The 17,345-nt window shown below is 35.7% G+C and overlaps 2 protein-coding genes and 1 pseudogene across 6 annotated transcripts; 1 reads left to right on the top strand and 2 right to left on the bottom strand.

Moving 5' to 3' along the window:
- The first annotated feature begins 2,287 nt into the window (after positions 1-2,287).
- Positions 2,288-11,047, top strand: LOC110941114 (uncharacterized protein At5g43822). Of its 5 annotated transcripts, none has more exons than XM_022182739.2 (9): positions 2,288-2,436; positions 3,113-3,270; positions 5,108-5,238; positions 5,596-5,785; positions 5,879-5,997; positions 8,872-9,051; positions 9,199-9,255; positions 10,308-10,372; positions 10,636-11,047. In XM_022182739.2, the coding sequence occupies exons 4-9, from the start codon at positions 5,654-5,656 to the stop codon at positions 10,677-10,679; spliced, it is 597 nt and encodes a 198-aa protein (XP_022038431.1). In that variant the 5' UTR covers positions 2,288-2,436; positions 3,113-3,270; positions 5,108-5,238; positions 5,596-5,653; the 3' UTR covers positions 10,680-11,047. The 5 variants fall into 5 exon arrangements, with proteins under 5 accessions (XP_022038431.1, XP_022038432.1, XP_022038430.1 ...); XM_022182740.2 differs by having other exon boundaries at positions 5,148-5,238; XM_022182738.2 differs by lacking the exon at positions 5,108-5,238 and having other exon boundaries at positions 5,569-5,785.
- Positions 11,048-12,216: 1,169 nt separating this feature from the next.
- Positions 12,217-13,621, bottom strand: LOC110943512 (annotated as a pseudogene).
- Positions 13,622-15,753: 2,132 nt separating this feature from the next.
- On the bottom strand, positions 15,754-16,620 carry LOC110943511. The gene has a single exon (XM_022185257.1). The coding sequence runs from the start codon at positions 16,618-16,620 to the stop codon at positions 15,754-15,756; it is 867 nt and encodes a 288-aa protein (XP_022040949.1).
- Between the last annotated feature and the right edge of the window lie 725 nt (positions 16,621-17,345).

A 17,345-nucleotide genomic window follows, 5' to 3' on the forward strand; every position in this document is an offset into this window, starting at 1 on the left:
AGACTTATAGGATATGATACCACATCCATAGGCCCATACAATGCCTATACGAGACCTATACGAGATTTATACTACACTATACGATACGATTTGATACGATACAATACAATACGATAGTAGACTATTGGATAAGATACAACACTCGTATAGGACTATAGGTGTGGTTTTGGTCCCATTTAGGCCTATAGGCTTATACAAGACCTATAGGGGACCTATACTAGACTTATACTATACACTATACGATACGATACAACACTCATATAGGTCCCATATAGGTCTATACGAGAGCTATACGAGACTTATACTATACTATACGATACAATACAATACGATATGATACTATAGGATATGATACAACGCCCGTATACGTCGATAGGCCTATACAAGACCTATAAGGGAACTATACTACACTATATGATACGATAGTATCGTATTGTATCGTATAGTGTATAGTATAAGTCTCGTATAGGTGCCATATAGGTCTATACGAGAGCTATACGAGACTTATACTACACTATACGATACAATATAATACGATACGATACTATAGGATATGATACAACGCCCGTATACGTCGATATGCCTATACAAGACCTATAAGGGACCTATACTACACTATATGATACGATAGTATCGTATTGTATCGTATCGTATAGTGTATAGTATAAGTCTCATATAGGTCTATACGAGAACTATACGAGACTTATACTACACTATACGACACAATACAATACGATACGATACTATAGGATATGATACAACGCCCGTATACGTCGATAGGCCTATACAAGACCTATAAGGGACCTATACGAGACCTATACTACACTATATGTTAAAAACAATGTAATATTTCCAGGATCAAATATTTTTAAAGGCCGATGAAAACGGTAAAATATTTTTATAAAAAAATAAAACTTTTCTTAAAAAACAACTCAAATTACCCCACCAAAACACCCATTTTTTTACTCAAAAAACATCACCCTCAAAAAACAATCAAATCACCCTACCAAAACATCCATTTTTCAACTAAAAAAAAAACCAACGAGGGGTCCTAATATTAATTATTTAAAATAAAAAAACTTGTTTTTGTATAAAAGTTTGCTAAAACGATTAATATTGTATAAAATGTTTGTTAAAAAAAAAAACCCTTCAAGACGCCCAGTATAGGTCTATACGAGGCATATAAGGGGCAAATGGTCATATATGAGGCCTATACGAAGGGTCCTATACGCCTAGTATAGGCCTATACGAGGCGTATTGAGGCAGTCAAACCAGAAGTGACATGAGTCTGACACTGATTTTGATGTAACCCTATACGCCTCGTATATGCCTATACGAGGCCTATACGAGGCAAAGGGTGTCTAAATAGGCAGATAAGGTGTCTGGATAGTTTGAGCCTATTCAAATTAGTCATAACGCCTTTGCGGGTTGGGGGTGTAAAACCGTGCTATCAGTGTTGCGGGGTAGAAGGCGTAAAGCCACGCTAAGTAGTAACTAAACGAATACAAAAACCAAGAAAAATCATAAAATTAAATCATAAATTTTTAACACCTAGTGACTCACGTGATGTAAATCATAGACGAATGCGAATGTATACTGACACGTATTAAAAAATTGAGGAGATAAAAAACAGATCAAATGTGATCAACAAACATCATGTTAAGTAACAACCAAACAACAATAAAAAACTAACACGTCATTATTTTAAGTACTTTTTCTTTATAAACCGATCGACAAGTGTAAACACTTTAAGGGGGTGTTTGGCTAAGCTTTTCACATCGCGTTAAACTATCACGCTACACCGCCGCCGGTTCTTTTATAACGCGTGAAGTTTGAAACGCGTTATTTCCTTCACGCGTTGAAGTTTGTTGTTGTTCCATGTTGCCGCCGCCTCCATGTTCTGCATAATTATTTGCTCTGCATGTTGCAGAATTAAAAATGGAAGTATAGTTCATCATGGCAACACGTGTACATGGAAGAAATTAAATGGAAGTATGCATCCAACACGTGTATATGGAAGAAAATGGCAGAAGTCTAAAAATAAAAATTATAAAAATTGGGGAGTGATAGAATTCCATCACTAGTGATTCCACCCCTCCTACATTTCTATCACTAGTGATGGAAATTGGATTGATGACATGGCATTACTTGATTGGATAGTGGGAGTGATGGAATTCCATAACTAGTGAACCACCCCTAGTTCCCTAATAACGAGAAAAAAGTGTTTGTCAAACCTAAAACCTAAGAAGAAAAAGTCAAGAAGTCAGGGTGACCTTTTTTAGCTTGCTTGTATAACTTTCCATAAACAGAATTACCAAATTACCCACCCCTATATGAAATCGCTGCTGCTGTTTCTTTTCTACACAGCCGCAACATCAATCCAACGAGTTCTCCACAGCGACTCCAGTTCCGACGACTCCGGTGACTCGAGTTCCGGTACATACATTTCTGCTATATATGTTATAAAAATGATTGGTACAGGTAGTCTTGATTATTTTATTCGTTTAATTGCAACTACAGTTGGGGAAATATTCTTGGTTTAATTGCGTTTGTGCGGTTTCAAGTTGTTGATTTGGTGGTTGATTGTAATTGGGTATGTTTGAAATTGTGTTGGTAGTGTTTATTTGCAAGTGGGTATGTCTGTTCAAAACTGATTGATTTCAAGAGTGTTGATTTTAAGGTTTTATAGCTAAATTGCAATTGGGTATGTATTTCGTTTAGCTCAAGAGAGTTGTGTTTATGGGGTTTTGATTGGTTGAATTAAGTGCTAACTATGGTCAGATTTATGTTTTAGATATAGTTTTGTTTTGGTTTGGTTTTACTTTGCCATGACATCATTTCAAAGGTACTTCTGGCGTTGACTTTGACCTCTTCAGTTAACTATGCTTTTCTTTGTTGACTTATATTTTTCCAATTTTATGCAGCTTATGACTTCTGTTTGTGTGTTCATTTATCTGGTTGTGAAAATGTTTGTTCATTAATGTGTATGTTCGTTTATCGTCTAGTTGAGCGAATATTGGACAAACGATCTTATTTTCTAATGTGTTTGTGTTGGTTCATTTATTGGGTTTACTCAAGAATCACCTATTATGTTGTTTGTTTACAACTGCAGGGAATCGGTAGTGTTGTCAGAATAGCTGCCACAACAACAGATTTAGTTTACGGGTTTCTTCGTTCGTAGTCAATTGGCTGGTTTGGAACCATTGATTGGTTTGTGCCCGTACCACTAGGATCTTGCAAATTCATTTTGATCCATCTCGCACACCCTCTGTAAGTCAACTATAATTTCTTTCATTGTTATTTGTTTGGATGTTCAATATTATAAAATGCAATTTTATAATGGAAACTGAGTCAAGTGACATTATCATATGAAACCTAGAGATGGTCAAAGTTTTATTCACAGAAACGAGGTAGCAATTTCACCCTGTTTACTTACTATGGTGGTATTATGTTGTATTTTGGTGTTTTTTTTTTTGTAAAAGACATATTTTTTATTTTGTAGGTTTTTTTTTCTTAAATTAAACATTTTATTAGGAAGGGAAGAGAAACAAAAATGCTAAGCCAAACACTTTTTAAAAAAACAACTTATTGACTTATAAAAAAATGTCTCTTTTAGTCATTTTACATGAATAAGCTAAGCCAAACACTTTTTAAAAAACAACTTATTGACTTATTGGCTTTTTCCATCTCATAAGCTAATCCAAACACTTTTTTTAAAACTTTTTTTTTTCAAAAAGTCATAAGTTAATAAGTTTTTTCTACAAAAAGTCCTTTTTGAGTTAAATAAGCTTAGCCAAACAAGCCCTAAATAGTTAATTTGAGTTGAGTAGTTTTTTGAGTAAAGTTTATGGATAGTTCACGTGGTTTACCAAAATTTTAAACTTTCGAAAAGTTGACGGATGGTCCCTTTGGCTTACACTTTGTAACATAATTAGTCCTCAGCTAACAAATCTAACGGTTTTAGCATCTTTAAGTTAGTGACTAAATGCGTTACAAAGTGCAAACCACAAGGACCATCCATGTACTTTTTAAAAAAGTTGGGGACTAAATGTGTTACAAAGTGCAAACCACATGTACCATCTGTGCATTTTTTGAAAAGCTAGTACTTTACTCAAAAAAATTTAACCTTTTTGAATTTTGTAAATCACAAAAGCATCCGTGTTCTTTACTCAAAAAAAAAAATTAACCTTTCTAAAAATTACGTTTTTTAGTAAAAAAATATAATAAAAAGATATCTTATTTTTTAGAGTTAAATACCATTTTAGTCCCTGTAGTTTGGTCCATTTTGCCGGTTTAGTCCAAAGGTTTCATTTTTCGCCTGTGGGTCCAAAAAGGTTTCAGCGTTGCCATTTTAGTCCACTGGGTTAACTTCATCCATTTTTTCTGTTAACGAGAAGGGCAATTGGGTCATTTTATATGGCTGAATTGCTCTTTTAGTTAAAAGAATTACATATAAACTGACCGAATTGGCCTTCTCGTTAACAGAAAAAATGGATGAAGTTAACCCAGTGGACTAAAATTGCAACGGTAAAACCTTTTTGGACCCACAGGCGAAAAATAAAATCTTTGGACTAAACTGCTAAAATGAACTAAACCAAATGGACTAAAATGGCATTTAACTCTATCTTTTAAATGGTAAAATCAAAAAGTGTTTAGTCAAAGCATTAAGGAACGGTCAAAATCCCTAATCGACGGCGATACTTCTTCACTATTGAGGTAATCCCTGCTACTGATGAAATAACTAATCCAATAGATGGAAAAATATGGTGAATATCAGTATAAATTCTGTCAATTGGTTGCACAAATTGTCCAATTGAAACTGTTAATTAATTTAAAACAGACTTTTACAGGGTATGATAATTTATTAGGTTTTTCTGGATTGCATTAAGGGGAAGCATGTGGGTTTTATTAAATATATATCTTTTTAATGTAAAGTTTGAATCTTGCAATGATTTCTGTGTTAGGTTATGTTACTGTAGCACATGATTTAGAGTAGTTGATTTTTGGTTAAATTAGTACCTGATATGTAAGTAATTCTATGAATTGTTTAAATATTGCTACTGTTATTTACAAAATTTATAGTTTTGCTATTGTTATCAAAATTAAGGAGAATGATGAATTTACACGAAAAGATTTGGATGGTATAGATGAAAAACTTGTTCTAGAAAGTACATGCAAAGGAATCTGGAAGCCGTTTTCGGTTAATCATCAAGCCTCATTATTAATATTTACTAACAGGTGATTATGATGTAAATGTGTTAATTACTTACTATTTAATGTGTTAACCTAGATTTGAGTTTCTAGGTTAAGTGATTATGATTCTGGTATTTTTGATTATTTAGGGTCAAAAGTAACCGTATTTAGGGTCAAAGTGATTATGATTCTGGCATTTTGATCATTAAGTTGTAAAAATTAGTAAAGTGCGTAGCGTTTTATCGCAATTATTTCATATACGTTGGTAAGATCATGTAAGTATGACGGAATGTTACATTAAGTGGAAAAACCGAAAGCAATCGTTCTATTTGTTGAAGTTGTTATAAACATCAAGAATGGCTTCATAATCTGCAGTGAATTTCTGCATTTGACAAATTGCAGAATCGAGCATATCTAACTGGAATATTAGCAAGAGATTATTTATCATAACCGGTTAATAATGGAGGCAACAGTAAAAAAATATCAGCAGAAATTTAAAAAAGTGAAAGATGACATGGACCGATGGGATGATCTCCAGACTAGATTAATTTCACAGTTCAGAAACGCTTCTTCCATCATTGGACGGCTACAGGTTCTTCACATTCTGCAAAAATAAAAATTTATTTATGTTTTATAGTCTTGATTCTTTTTGATTTTATTTTACTTTGTATTTATCTATGATCAGTTGCTTGACGATCCCAAAAACTATGGGTCCTTGAAAAATATAGATAACATAAAAGATTCAATCTCTGGAAAGCAGATGGAATCCCTACAGATGATCATGCTCTCAATGAATAAAACTTTGTAAGTTCGGTGTTCGATGGTTTAAAGATGCTACATTTGACGTTTTCATTTATTTTCAGGATCGAAGTAATTCTTTAAGCAAGTTTACCCTGACTAGATTATTTTAAGAAAAGTCCAATTTCTTTTAATAAAATATTTTAGTTGATTTTATGCCATTATAAATACAGTTTGGGTGAATTCTGACACGTTTTTACCCGTCACAATTTTAAAGTTGTTTTTTTTGAGTAAAATGCCCTTTTCGTCCCTGAGGTTTCGCCAGATCTGCGACTTTCGTCCTATGGTTTGTTTATCCGCATGTGGATCCAAAAGGTTTAAAATCTTGCCATTTTCATCCAGCTCGTTAACTCCATCCATTTTTCTTCGTTAAGCCACGGGGTCGTCTTTTTTGTGAACTTAAAGGGCAATTCGGTCTTTTTCATTTTATGTACAAACATTTAACATAATGTGCAAGTATTCCAAATACCCTTACTAAACAAAAAACTAAAACGAGTGATAGGGGTTCGGTAGCCGAATATGGGTCAACAACAAAAAACAAGGGGTCAAGATTGTAGTTTGGATGCCACAATTATTTAAGCCACGTCCCACTTTACTCTAATTCCATTCTTAGCTTATTTGTTTACAATTTCCTTTTGTTTATTTTCTATGTTTCATGCACGTTGTTTTATGTTATATTTAGATTAGTGGAGTTAGTGGGTAGTTATTAGTTTTAGGAATTCCTTTATGTAATTCACTTCAGTTTACGAACGGAAGTTAGTGAGTTTATGAAAAAAGTTTCTCTTTTGATGGTTTATCTCAATGGATTTTGAGTTAAAATTGATTGTGTCTATGCTAGCTCAATTGTGGCATATTGAGTGGTGTTCTTAGACTCGAATTCATAACCGGAGTGGTGATTTTCTTTATCTTCGGGAGTGATTCGCAGCCCTACCGTTGGTTTTGGTGGTGTATCTATCCAAAACAAACTATAGATCTATCTTTTCTTTTATCGTTTTATTTGAACCGGTGATTCTGGGTTTCACTCCTATCATTTGGTATCAGAGCCGAAGCCATCTGTTTCGACTCACTTTCCTTCAAAAACTCTATATTTTGATCCATTCCCATCTCCTACCAGTTCAAAGTCTCAGAAAACCAAAAAAATAAAAAAATGTTCTATACTTTTGTCGTAAAATCTGAGTTTTACGAGTTCAAAGCCTCCAAAGAGATCATTTCTGCCGAACATGATGAGGAACCTCGATACGATGAAGACGAAAATGAACCTGATGAAGAAGAGTGTTTGGTTGTGAGACGAGCACTTAGCGGGACTACCGATCAAGACAATGAATCACCTATTCATGGTGAATCAGAACTGGTCAAGGCTACTTGCATGTCCAACTGCACAAGTTCTACACAATTTCAAGTGGATAACCTTCAAAGCAAAACCAAACATAACCTCGTCGGATCAGAATTATACGGGTCAAGGATTGGCAACAAGTTATCTCCTATTGGGTTCACCGAAAGGCAAGAACCTGCTTCCCCGACTCTACACACGATAATGAATAGTGAAGGGGAAGATATCAACAAGGCTTTTAATACCACTTTACTAAATACACCACGCAACAAAGACTCAGCTGAGCTCAATCCCTTATATGAACGAGTTGGTGCTCAGGGTAAAGGTGTGAGCAACATGCGAAACAACGAGTCGACAAGAGGCGTAGAGATGTTCCATTTAACCCGGGTGACTTGGTTTGGATCCACCATTGTATGGATCGAACTCGTTCTAAAAACCGATGCACATTCAGCCCTCGTTCCGAAGGGCCCTTCAAAGTCCTTGCAAAGGTGAACAATCACAGGTATAAGATCGACCTTTTAGGTGTTTCGGCTACGTTTAGTGTCACAAATCTTCAGCCTTATGTCGATTATGATGTTATTTCAATTTTGAGGACAAACTTTTTCGATGGCGGAGAGGATGATAGGGGTTCGGTAGCCGAATATGGGTCAACAACAAAAAACAACAGGTCAAGATTTTAGTTTGGATGCCACAATTATTTAAGCCACGTCCCACTTTACTCTAATTCCATTTTTAGCTTATTTGTTTACAATTTCCTTTTGTTTATTTTTTATGTTTCATGCACGTTGTTTTTATGTTATATTTAGATTAGTGGAGTTAGTGGGTAATTATTAGTTTTAGGAATTCCTTTATGTAATTCACTTCAGTTTACGAATGGAAGTTAGTGAGTTTATGAAAAAAGTTTCTCTTTTGTTGGTTTATCTCAATGGATTTCGAGTTAAATTGATTGTGTCTATGCTTAGCTCAATTGTGGCATATTGAGTGGTGTTCTTAGACTCGAATTCATAACCGGAGTGGTGATTTTTTGTATCTTCGGGATTGATTCGCAGCCCTACCATTGGTTTTGGTGGTGTATCTGTATCCAAAACGAACTGTAGATCTATCTTTTCTTTTATCATTTTATTATTTGAACCGGTGATTCTGGGTTTTACTCCTATAAACGAGTAGGTAAAAAGACTAAAATACCCCTGACTTAACAGAGGAAAATGGATGGAGTTAACGAGCCGGATGAAAATGGCAAGATTTCAAACCTTTTGGATCCAGATGCGGAAAAACAAACTCTTCGACGAAATTCGCTAAACTGGCGAAACCTCACGGATGAAAATGGCATTTTACTCTTTATATTTAGTGTGTCAAATCTGCTACAAACAAAATTTTAATATATCAAAAAAATTTCAATTTTTTTGAATAAAATGTTTTAGTTGATTTTATGTCATTATAAATACAGTTCGGGTGAATTTTGACCCGTTTTACCCGTCACCTTTTAAGATTGTTTTTTACTCGTTTGCCAGCTCTAACTTCAACTAATCTTGATCTCATATTGTCTTTAGGGAGGAATTAAATAGTATTATTTTATCGCTTGCAAAAACGTATCGTGATGCTAAGCAGCAATTAAAAGGCGGTTCGATTCAGTTCTCAATGAAGCAATTAAATCAACGGATCGGCATAAAACCAAGTATTGCAGACTGCTTAGAAGGGCTTCGGCTTCTTCACGAGATGTATCAATCAGAGTACAAATTCATACACTTTTAACTATTTGTTTACATTTTCTTTTTGTCTACTTTAAAATTAACAAGTAAATCCCACCATATTACAAAATGTTACTATCTGATTGGCAAGGAGGTGCAAGTTTAATTATTTTTAATATAATGTTCCAGGCACCTTCTTAAATCGTCAGTGATTTCTGCACTTGCGAGTCTTGCCCTGAAGCCGAGGTATGGTTCTTGAATTTCTGTCCTATATTTTAGTAGAGGTGGCAAAATGGGCGGGCCCGTTGGGTGGCGGGCCGAAACGGGCGGGCTGGGTTGACCCAAAACGTATTTTATCCTATTTTTTTAAAGAAAAATACTAACCATAGCCCTTAGAGCTATAATTAAAACCTTTTTTACAAGACGGTTGATGATTGGTAGTTTTTTGGTAGTTGATGAGAACTTTTTATTTAGAGTAAAATGCCATTTTTGTCCCTGAGGTTTGGCCAGTTTTGTGACTTCCATCCAAAGGTTTGTTTTTCCGCATGTGGATACAAAAAGTTTGAAATCTTGCCATTTTCATAAGGCTCATTAACTTCATTCATTCTTTTTCCGTTAAGTCAGGGTATTTCCGTCTTTTTTGTTAACTTAAAGGGCAATTCAGTCTTTTTCAAGGGTATTTGGTCTTTTTACATAAAGTGAAAAAGACCGAATTGCCCTTTAAGTTAACAAAAAAAAAATGGAATTACCTGACTTAACGGAGAAAAATGGATGGAGTTAACGAGCTGGACGAAAATGGCAAGATTTTAAACCTTTTGGATCCAGATGCGGAAAAACAAACCTTTGGACGAAAGTCGCAAAACTGGCCAAACCTCAGGGACTAAAATGGCATTTTACTCTATTATGTAAAAGAAAGTAATGGTAGTTAACTTCTTAACCATAGCCAGAGCTATGGTAAGCAAAACCCAAATTCTAATCTTATTATAAATAACTAGTTTGTCAAGTATTACTATAATCATTATATTATTTCGGTAAAACGCTTTTTTAGTATAATGATTTAGGAGGTTTTATCCGTTAGAGGTACATTTTGAATATATTTCGACCTATTTTCTTTTTAGCCAACCTTTTTTGGTTTTACCAGTTTGACCCGTTGATAAAACATAACCCGAATCTACCCATCATAATAAGTAAACGGGTTGAAATTTATCATTCGGGTTGATAAATTCATATATAAGCTGAAAGTTGTAGTTTTATTGTATTTGTTAATATTGAGTATGCTTTTGATTAACTTATTGCAGTGTTAGTGATTTACAATCTTTTGAACGGCTTTTGGTAGATCAACCTAATGTCCCCAAAGAAGAAGGTAAAAATATAGTGTTTGAAAGAATAATGTTGTTTACCGCTAATCGTTTGGGATTGCGTTTTAAAACAAATTATCTGTTTATTGTGTTTTGTCACAACAATTAGTTGTTTTTGGGTGTTTTTGGAACTGCTTATTAAAATCATTTGAGTAAAATAAGTTGTTATGAATAAGCATTTTGATGCATCTTATTCCAAACTGATTATTTCAAAAAGCAATAAACGGATATGACGTCATATTTACGTCTTTGATTTTTGTTCGTGCAGTGCAATCCATATATGACGTCATATTTGCTGAAGAAATCTGTTGATGGATCGAGTTATTACTTTTAGATGTCGGATATCATATTTTATCAGCCCTCTCATATTTTAAATCCACAAACATGGCCGGATGTCACTCGTATAAGAATATATGTGTTACGCCAATGCGATGGCACTGTAAGTTCATCCAACCCTCAATCAGACAATACTATGATGACTGAAAATCCGAGAGAAGTGAAAAAAGTACTTGAAATCAAATCAATGTTGAATCAAATTACGTTTATGTTTAATTTATTTGTTCGTGTTTGTTCTTGAATTGATCAAGTGTAAATTTTTGTAACGAATTTTGAAATTCGCCTAAGTTCCAAGGAATTTTGCAATGCGTTTAACCTTATATATCCAAAGATTTAAATTATTATTGTGATGATATTCTTTATTTTCTTTCATGTCAACACATTAAGATTAGCGTATGCAGGTGAATCCAATTTGACTCGGTACATTTCAGCCTGAACCCACACTGACCCTTTTCCTAGACCCACCCATCTTGCCACCTCTCATGTCCATGAGCTAGCTGATACACACCATGTATGTATCTGAACTTGTGACATTCACATGCATAACTTTTTGTTTGATGGGCTGATCGGGTAACGGGTCAAAACTAGTTTTTTTTTTTTTTCGCTACGATTTCAAACTTGATGGGCTGATCGGGTAACGGGTCAAGATAGATTCATTTTCAAACTTGAATTCGCTACGATTTCAAAAGTTTTTTTTTTCCGGTTAGGGGCTGTTTGTTTACCTCTTAATGAGACTCTTAATGGTTTAGACCTCTTATTGGTTCAACACTTAATGGTTCAGACTGTTTGTTTCACGAGTAGATGTCTGAATGTGTTGGGTGTAAAAATGGTAATCAAGAGATTATGAGCTAAAGAATTATAGAAGAAGAAGAATCACAGAAGAGGAGGAGATTATCTTTCAAATCAATAGCTATCCAATTCAGTTCCCAGTTCGTTAAATTTTGTTTAACGAATTGACTTACAAGCACATGTTACCACTAAACCCTCACACTATACTATTATTACAATTGACCCCTCATACTATTTTATACCTAACATTACTTCCCCCTCAAAGATTTTTGTCTCCAAAAATCAGAATAAGGGCAAAAATAGCTAATCAAAACTGTCAAATATGAACTGTGAAAAAGACCTCATACATGCTCCACTTATCACACTCTCAAAAGCTCCCACAACCAAATGGAACTCTATTCCTTGAGGGTTAACTTGACCAATATGATTTTGCAACACTAAAACTGATGGCCTTTTCTCCTTAGTTGTTGTGTGATAGAACTCAGACATCACCAAAAAATACGGATGCTTCTTTACAGCATGATGGCACTCGTCTAAAATAAGCAAATTTATAGATTCCATTTTTGTTATGCTATGTCTCAGAATATTCAAAAGAATTTGAGCAATCATCACTAGAACCTGTTTCTTCTCGAATTCCCGATGCCATCTCATCTTCTGGCACCCCAAAAATCTTGGCCCATCTCACCGCAATAATGACCAACTTGATAGCCCGTTTGCTCACGAATAACTTCTGCTTACTGATACACAAGTGGCACCTTTGGAACCAAAAAGACGACCAGCATCTTCATGCCCTGTTTATGCAAATCAGCATACACGCTCTTTATAAGGAGTACAACAATAAGGGTCTTCCCTTTATCAGAAGTATTCACCCGCACAGCAAATATAAACCGTTTTGCATGTGCAGGACCAACTTCATTCACACACCGGTACAATGGCATTGGCCAATTTCTGCGCAAACAAATGTCATTCAAAGTCTGTCTGGTAAAGGTTTGGCTGCATTTTTCTTCTTTCCATTCTCTTCGTTTTCCTTCTCTTTGGCTGCTGCTTCGGTTTATTTCATTTTCAAAGCAGTGAGAGCATTATGAGCAGCTAACTTTTGTGCCATTTTCTTTTGGGGATTTTGAGCAATGCTGACCTGGACCCCATCGAAAAACACTTGGACGGTAGCCAAATTACCATTTCAAGTCGCCTTGTACTCCAGTCCTTCAGCCTGTTATTGACAACGTTCTTGTAGCTCCCGCACTGGATGCATTGGAGTGTCTCTGGTGTCACCATTGGTTGCAACAGTGGTTGGAAGACCTTCCATACGAATGATGTGTTCTGTTGGCTGTCTAAGAAGATAGCACCAGCAATTGATTCAACAATGTCACCGAGGACTTTTGGAACTTTGCAATCACCCAGACCAAACGAGTTGAAACCTGGCTTTGACACTTCACTTTCAATCTCCTTCACAAAATCCCGTATCTGTTTTTCTAGGGCACTTGAACCATGCATGAGATGCAAATGAAAATTATGTTGGACAGCAACACGTGCAAAATTCTCATTATTTACAGCAGCCGCCTGCAGATCGGTTAAACAACCCGGTGGAAGATCCGTGTACATGAAAAACAAATGTTTTGTAATAAGATGATCGAGAACCGCATCCCCTACAAACCCCAACCATTGGTAACATGAAACACCAGTAGATGGTCTAGAAACATGAGTAATGGCTTCAACGAGCAGACTTCTATCACAAAACTTAAAGTTCAAACTGCCCTCTATGGAAACAAAATCAACACTCTGTAGTATGCTATCTGGAACACTGCCAGCTGCCACTGTTTGTGTCTCCATCTCCGTGGTGGGATCAAAATCAACCTCGATCCCAACTCATTTCATGAAATGATTAGCAGCTTGTTTTCCACCTTCAACTTAATAAACTCAAATAACGCTTCAACCACATCAGCAAGCGTCTTACTGGATAAAACCCGATAAGAACTTGAATCACCCACAATTGATTCTACTACATTACCCTTTTCCCTTACCTTAATTTTGTTTATAGCGGTCTTCTGTGGGCTGATCAGATCAAACAAAATTTCATTATTAGATCTCATGTCCCACTTAACAGAGACTAATTCTTCCCAGTTAACCATTTTGAACAGAACACTTCTTTCTATGCCTTGACTTTGAGTATTCTTTTCATGTGTTACAATAGCATTGCATAGATCAATAGTTTCATGCCTATTCTGTCATATATCAATTACTTTTCCACTTCCCTTTGAATCATCACCATCAAACGTATGATTACAAAGATTAGTTTGAACCTTATTATTTTCCTTACTTTTTTCATTTTCTTTAAACCCCTCTATTAAAACATCACACATATATTCATTCCTCACATTACCTACATTCTTAGACATTTCATCAAAGACTTGATCACTATCAAATGATTCTTTAGCTTTAATATCATTCCCATTATCAGATTTGCCCATGGTTTCTTGAGTCTCATTTTTAAAGCTACCAGGCATTTCATCAAACACCTTACGTGCAGTTTCCACTTTTGTGAATTGGGAAGGATAAGGTGATTCAATTTGATTTGAAAAAGAAGATTTGGGATCTACAAGTAACATACTTCAGAATCAGTTGATGCCTTTGATTTGAAGAACTCTTATTATTTTTAAGTTGCTCTTGAAGAGTCATCACCATCTCTTTCAGTTCTGCCATAGTTCTTGTTTGAACTGAATATGAACCGAAGGATCTTTCACGTAATCTAGCCCTTGACATCGCCTCTTCCATCTTTAAACCTTGGCCCATATTGTGATAGCGCATAAAAATATCACCAATCTCCGATTTAAGGCCGAAAATGAAGAGATATGTTGTATAATCTTCAGAAATTTCTTCAAAAGCTTTGACCTTATCCAACAAGAATTTGAATTCATCACAGTATTCATCAACTGTACCTTCTTGGCTCTGTGACATTAATTCATCCATGGTAACCTACTCTTTTGATTTGCTGATGTTGTTGAGGATCTTGATTGTTTTTGTTGCCTTAATTCTTGAACCCTTGATGTTGATTCGTGTTGTTATTGTCGTTGCCCTAACCCACACAGTCAGAGGAACGAATGCTCTTATACCATTGTTAGGTGTAAAAATGGTAATCAAGAGATTATGAGCTAAAGAATTATAGAAGAAGAAGAAGAATCACAGAAGAGGAGGATATTATCTCTCAAATCAATAGCTATCCAATTCAGTTCCCAGTTCGTTTATTTAACGAATTGACTTACAAGCACATGTTACCACTAAACCCTCACACTATACTATTATTACAATTGACCCCTCATACTATTTTATACCTAACAGAATGGTTCAGACATTTGCCCCTGAATGGTTAAGATCTATACAGAGTCTGAATGGTTAAGACCTCTAATCTGAATTGGTCAGACATTTGCCTCTGAAAGGTTAAGCATTATACAGGCTCTTAAGGTTCAGACCTCTTACTGGTTCAACACTCTTACTGGTTCAGCACTTAACCATTCAGATGTTGCCAAACAGCCCCTTATACGTTCCTAAAAATATAAATCAAAACCAACACATGATCAGTTATTACCATTATACAAACTTCCACCAACTTCAGTTAATGGAGAAGATGACCGCTATAACTGTGTGGGTGGTGCGGCCAACATTTCCAACAGCCATATGCATTACCATTTGTGTGTACTACCTTTTCTGATTCACAGTTCCATCTCCTGCGTATATATAAACCATATTTTACGAATACATATGTAAGCATTTTAGCGATTACAATGCATGCATACATGGTATACATGTATGTGTATGTATAAGATGTTACTTGTTTGTTTATGAATCTTGGGTTGGATTGTTGTTTGATGGGTCATTCTTCTGGCAGAAGAAACGATGACAAGTGCATAGAGAACCACTAACAACAAAGTAATTGGACCAATAGACTTCTTTTTTTATATGAGTTTTGATCTTGATGCTTCAGTTACACATATGTATATATAGACTTCAAATGAAGTTGTAAGATAATATTTTTTGAAAAGTAAACTTCATAAAAAACACACCTGCGACCCCAATGGGCAAAAGGCCAAACAACAAACAACACCCCCGACCCAAACGGACAAAGGGCAGACAATTACAACATATACAACGGATATTTACACCAATCCACCCATTTAATATATTTACTAGACAATCTGTTCTTAGCCCACCCAAAACCCCTTGATTTAACCTCCCCTAAAATATCATGAGGACTTCGTGTAATCTGTTAGAACACCATTTCATTTCTTCCTTTCCAAATACACCAACACGTGATAAACATCAAACCTTGGATGAGAGTCTTAGCTTTCTTACTTAGTTGCGTGAACTTGTGAATCTCCATAATGTCTTTGAAAGCGAAGGCATAAATCTGAGGAAAGTTACACCAAGCACTGAATGCCGACCAGACCCTATCCACCAACGAACAAGCAGTAAATAAATGCTTTATCGTTTCCTCTAACTCTTCGCAAAGAGGGCACATAACCGAAGTAATATTCACAATCCTTCTTCTTAAATTAACTCTCGTAGCAAGTCTATCCAAATTACCTCTCCACACCATAATATTGCATTTGAGAGGCACCCATTTACACCATTCAAAGTTAGGGGGATGATCGTCATCTATGTCCTCAATTAAAGCCAATTTGACAGCCTTCACCGAAAAACCTTCCTGATTGTCGTTGTTCCACTTCCATAAATCCTTATTATTATTAAGCGAAATCCTATTAAGAATCTCATGACATTCCTGCCACTCCTTAAGCTCCACATCCGACTCCGGCTGTCTAGACCAATTCCACGTAAATCCGCCATTTCCTTGGTTCACTAACCTTCTTTCCGCTACCCTGCATAATTTAGACAATTCCAAACCGAACAAATGTGTCCATCTTTCTACGAAAGGCGAATCGCCCGTCCAAGTGTTTAACCAAAAACGAATATCCTCCCCGTTCGCAACCTTACCTAAAATCAGATTATTTAAACCCTTCCCGTTAAATCTCAAGTTGGATATCGAATTCACAATATTTTCCCAACATCCCCTAATGTTACCATTTAGCGGAAGGAAGCTCCTTTGATTGTTTTTACCATGGCAAACTTCCACCATCTTTCTCCATAAATTTTGATTTTCAACCCTGTATCTCCATCCCCATTTAAAAAGAAGAGCCAAATTAATCTCTTTAAGTCTGTTGATGTACTGCAAAGTACATATGTTTATAGTGTATATTTTGGTCAGTTTTCGGTTATTTTGAGTCTAGTTTAGGTTAGAATTTCGATACTGCTGACGTTAAGCTTTGATTTCAGGTCCCGTAGCTTAAAGTGATGAAAAACGAGTCAAAACGAGCAGTTTGGAAGAAAAACGGGACCCGTACACGAATCGGAGAGCTGGAAATCAAGAAATAATAAAATATTCAAGAGAGGTAGGCGCCGCGTGACGACTAGACCCCGTCGCGTCACGCCTAGCCCTGTGTTGCTGGATCTGTTGTTTGCTGCTAGGGTTTTGTGAAGGAATTTTTCCAAGAAAACATACCATAACCCTAATTACGAATTGGAGACTTCTTTGGGCAAACTTGGAGCATTCTTGGCGCACAATCGGAGATCTCAAGGCATTGGAATCATCGGTACGAGTTAAGGGAGAAGAATCGAAGGATCTATCGGGTTTTCTAATCCCTTGTTTTGTCGATTTCTTTCTTTAGAACTTGTTACAATGAATTCTTTGTTAGACATCTTTGTTTTGTTCTCACGTTTTAGTATGCTTGGCTAAACATTTAAGCCACCTAGACTTGGTGAATGGATTGATGTAAAGATTTTACCGGTTTTATTAATTGCATG

The sequence above is a fragment of the Helianthus annuus genome, chromosome 5 (genome assembly GCF_002127325.2).
Source record: "Helianthus annuus cultivar XRQ/B chromosome 5, HanXRQr2.0-SUNRISE, whole genome shotgun sequence".
Taxonomy (NCBI): Eukaryota; Viridiplantae; Streptophyta; class Magnoliopsida; order Asterales; family Asteraceae; genus Helianthus; species Helianthus annuus.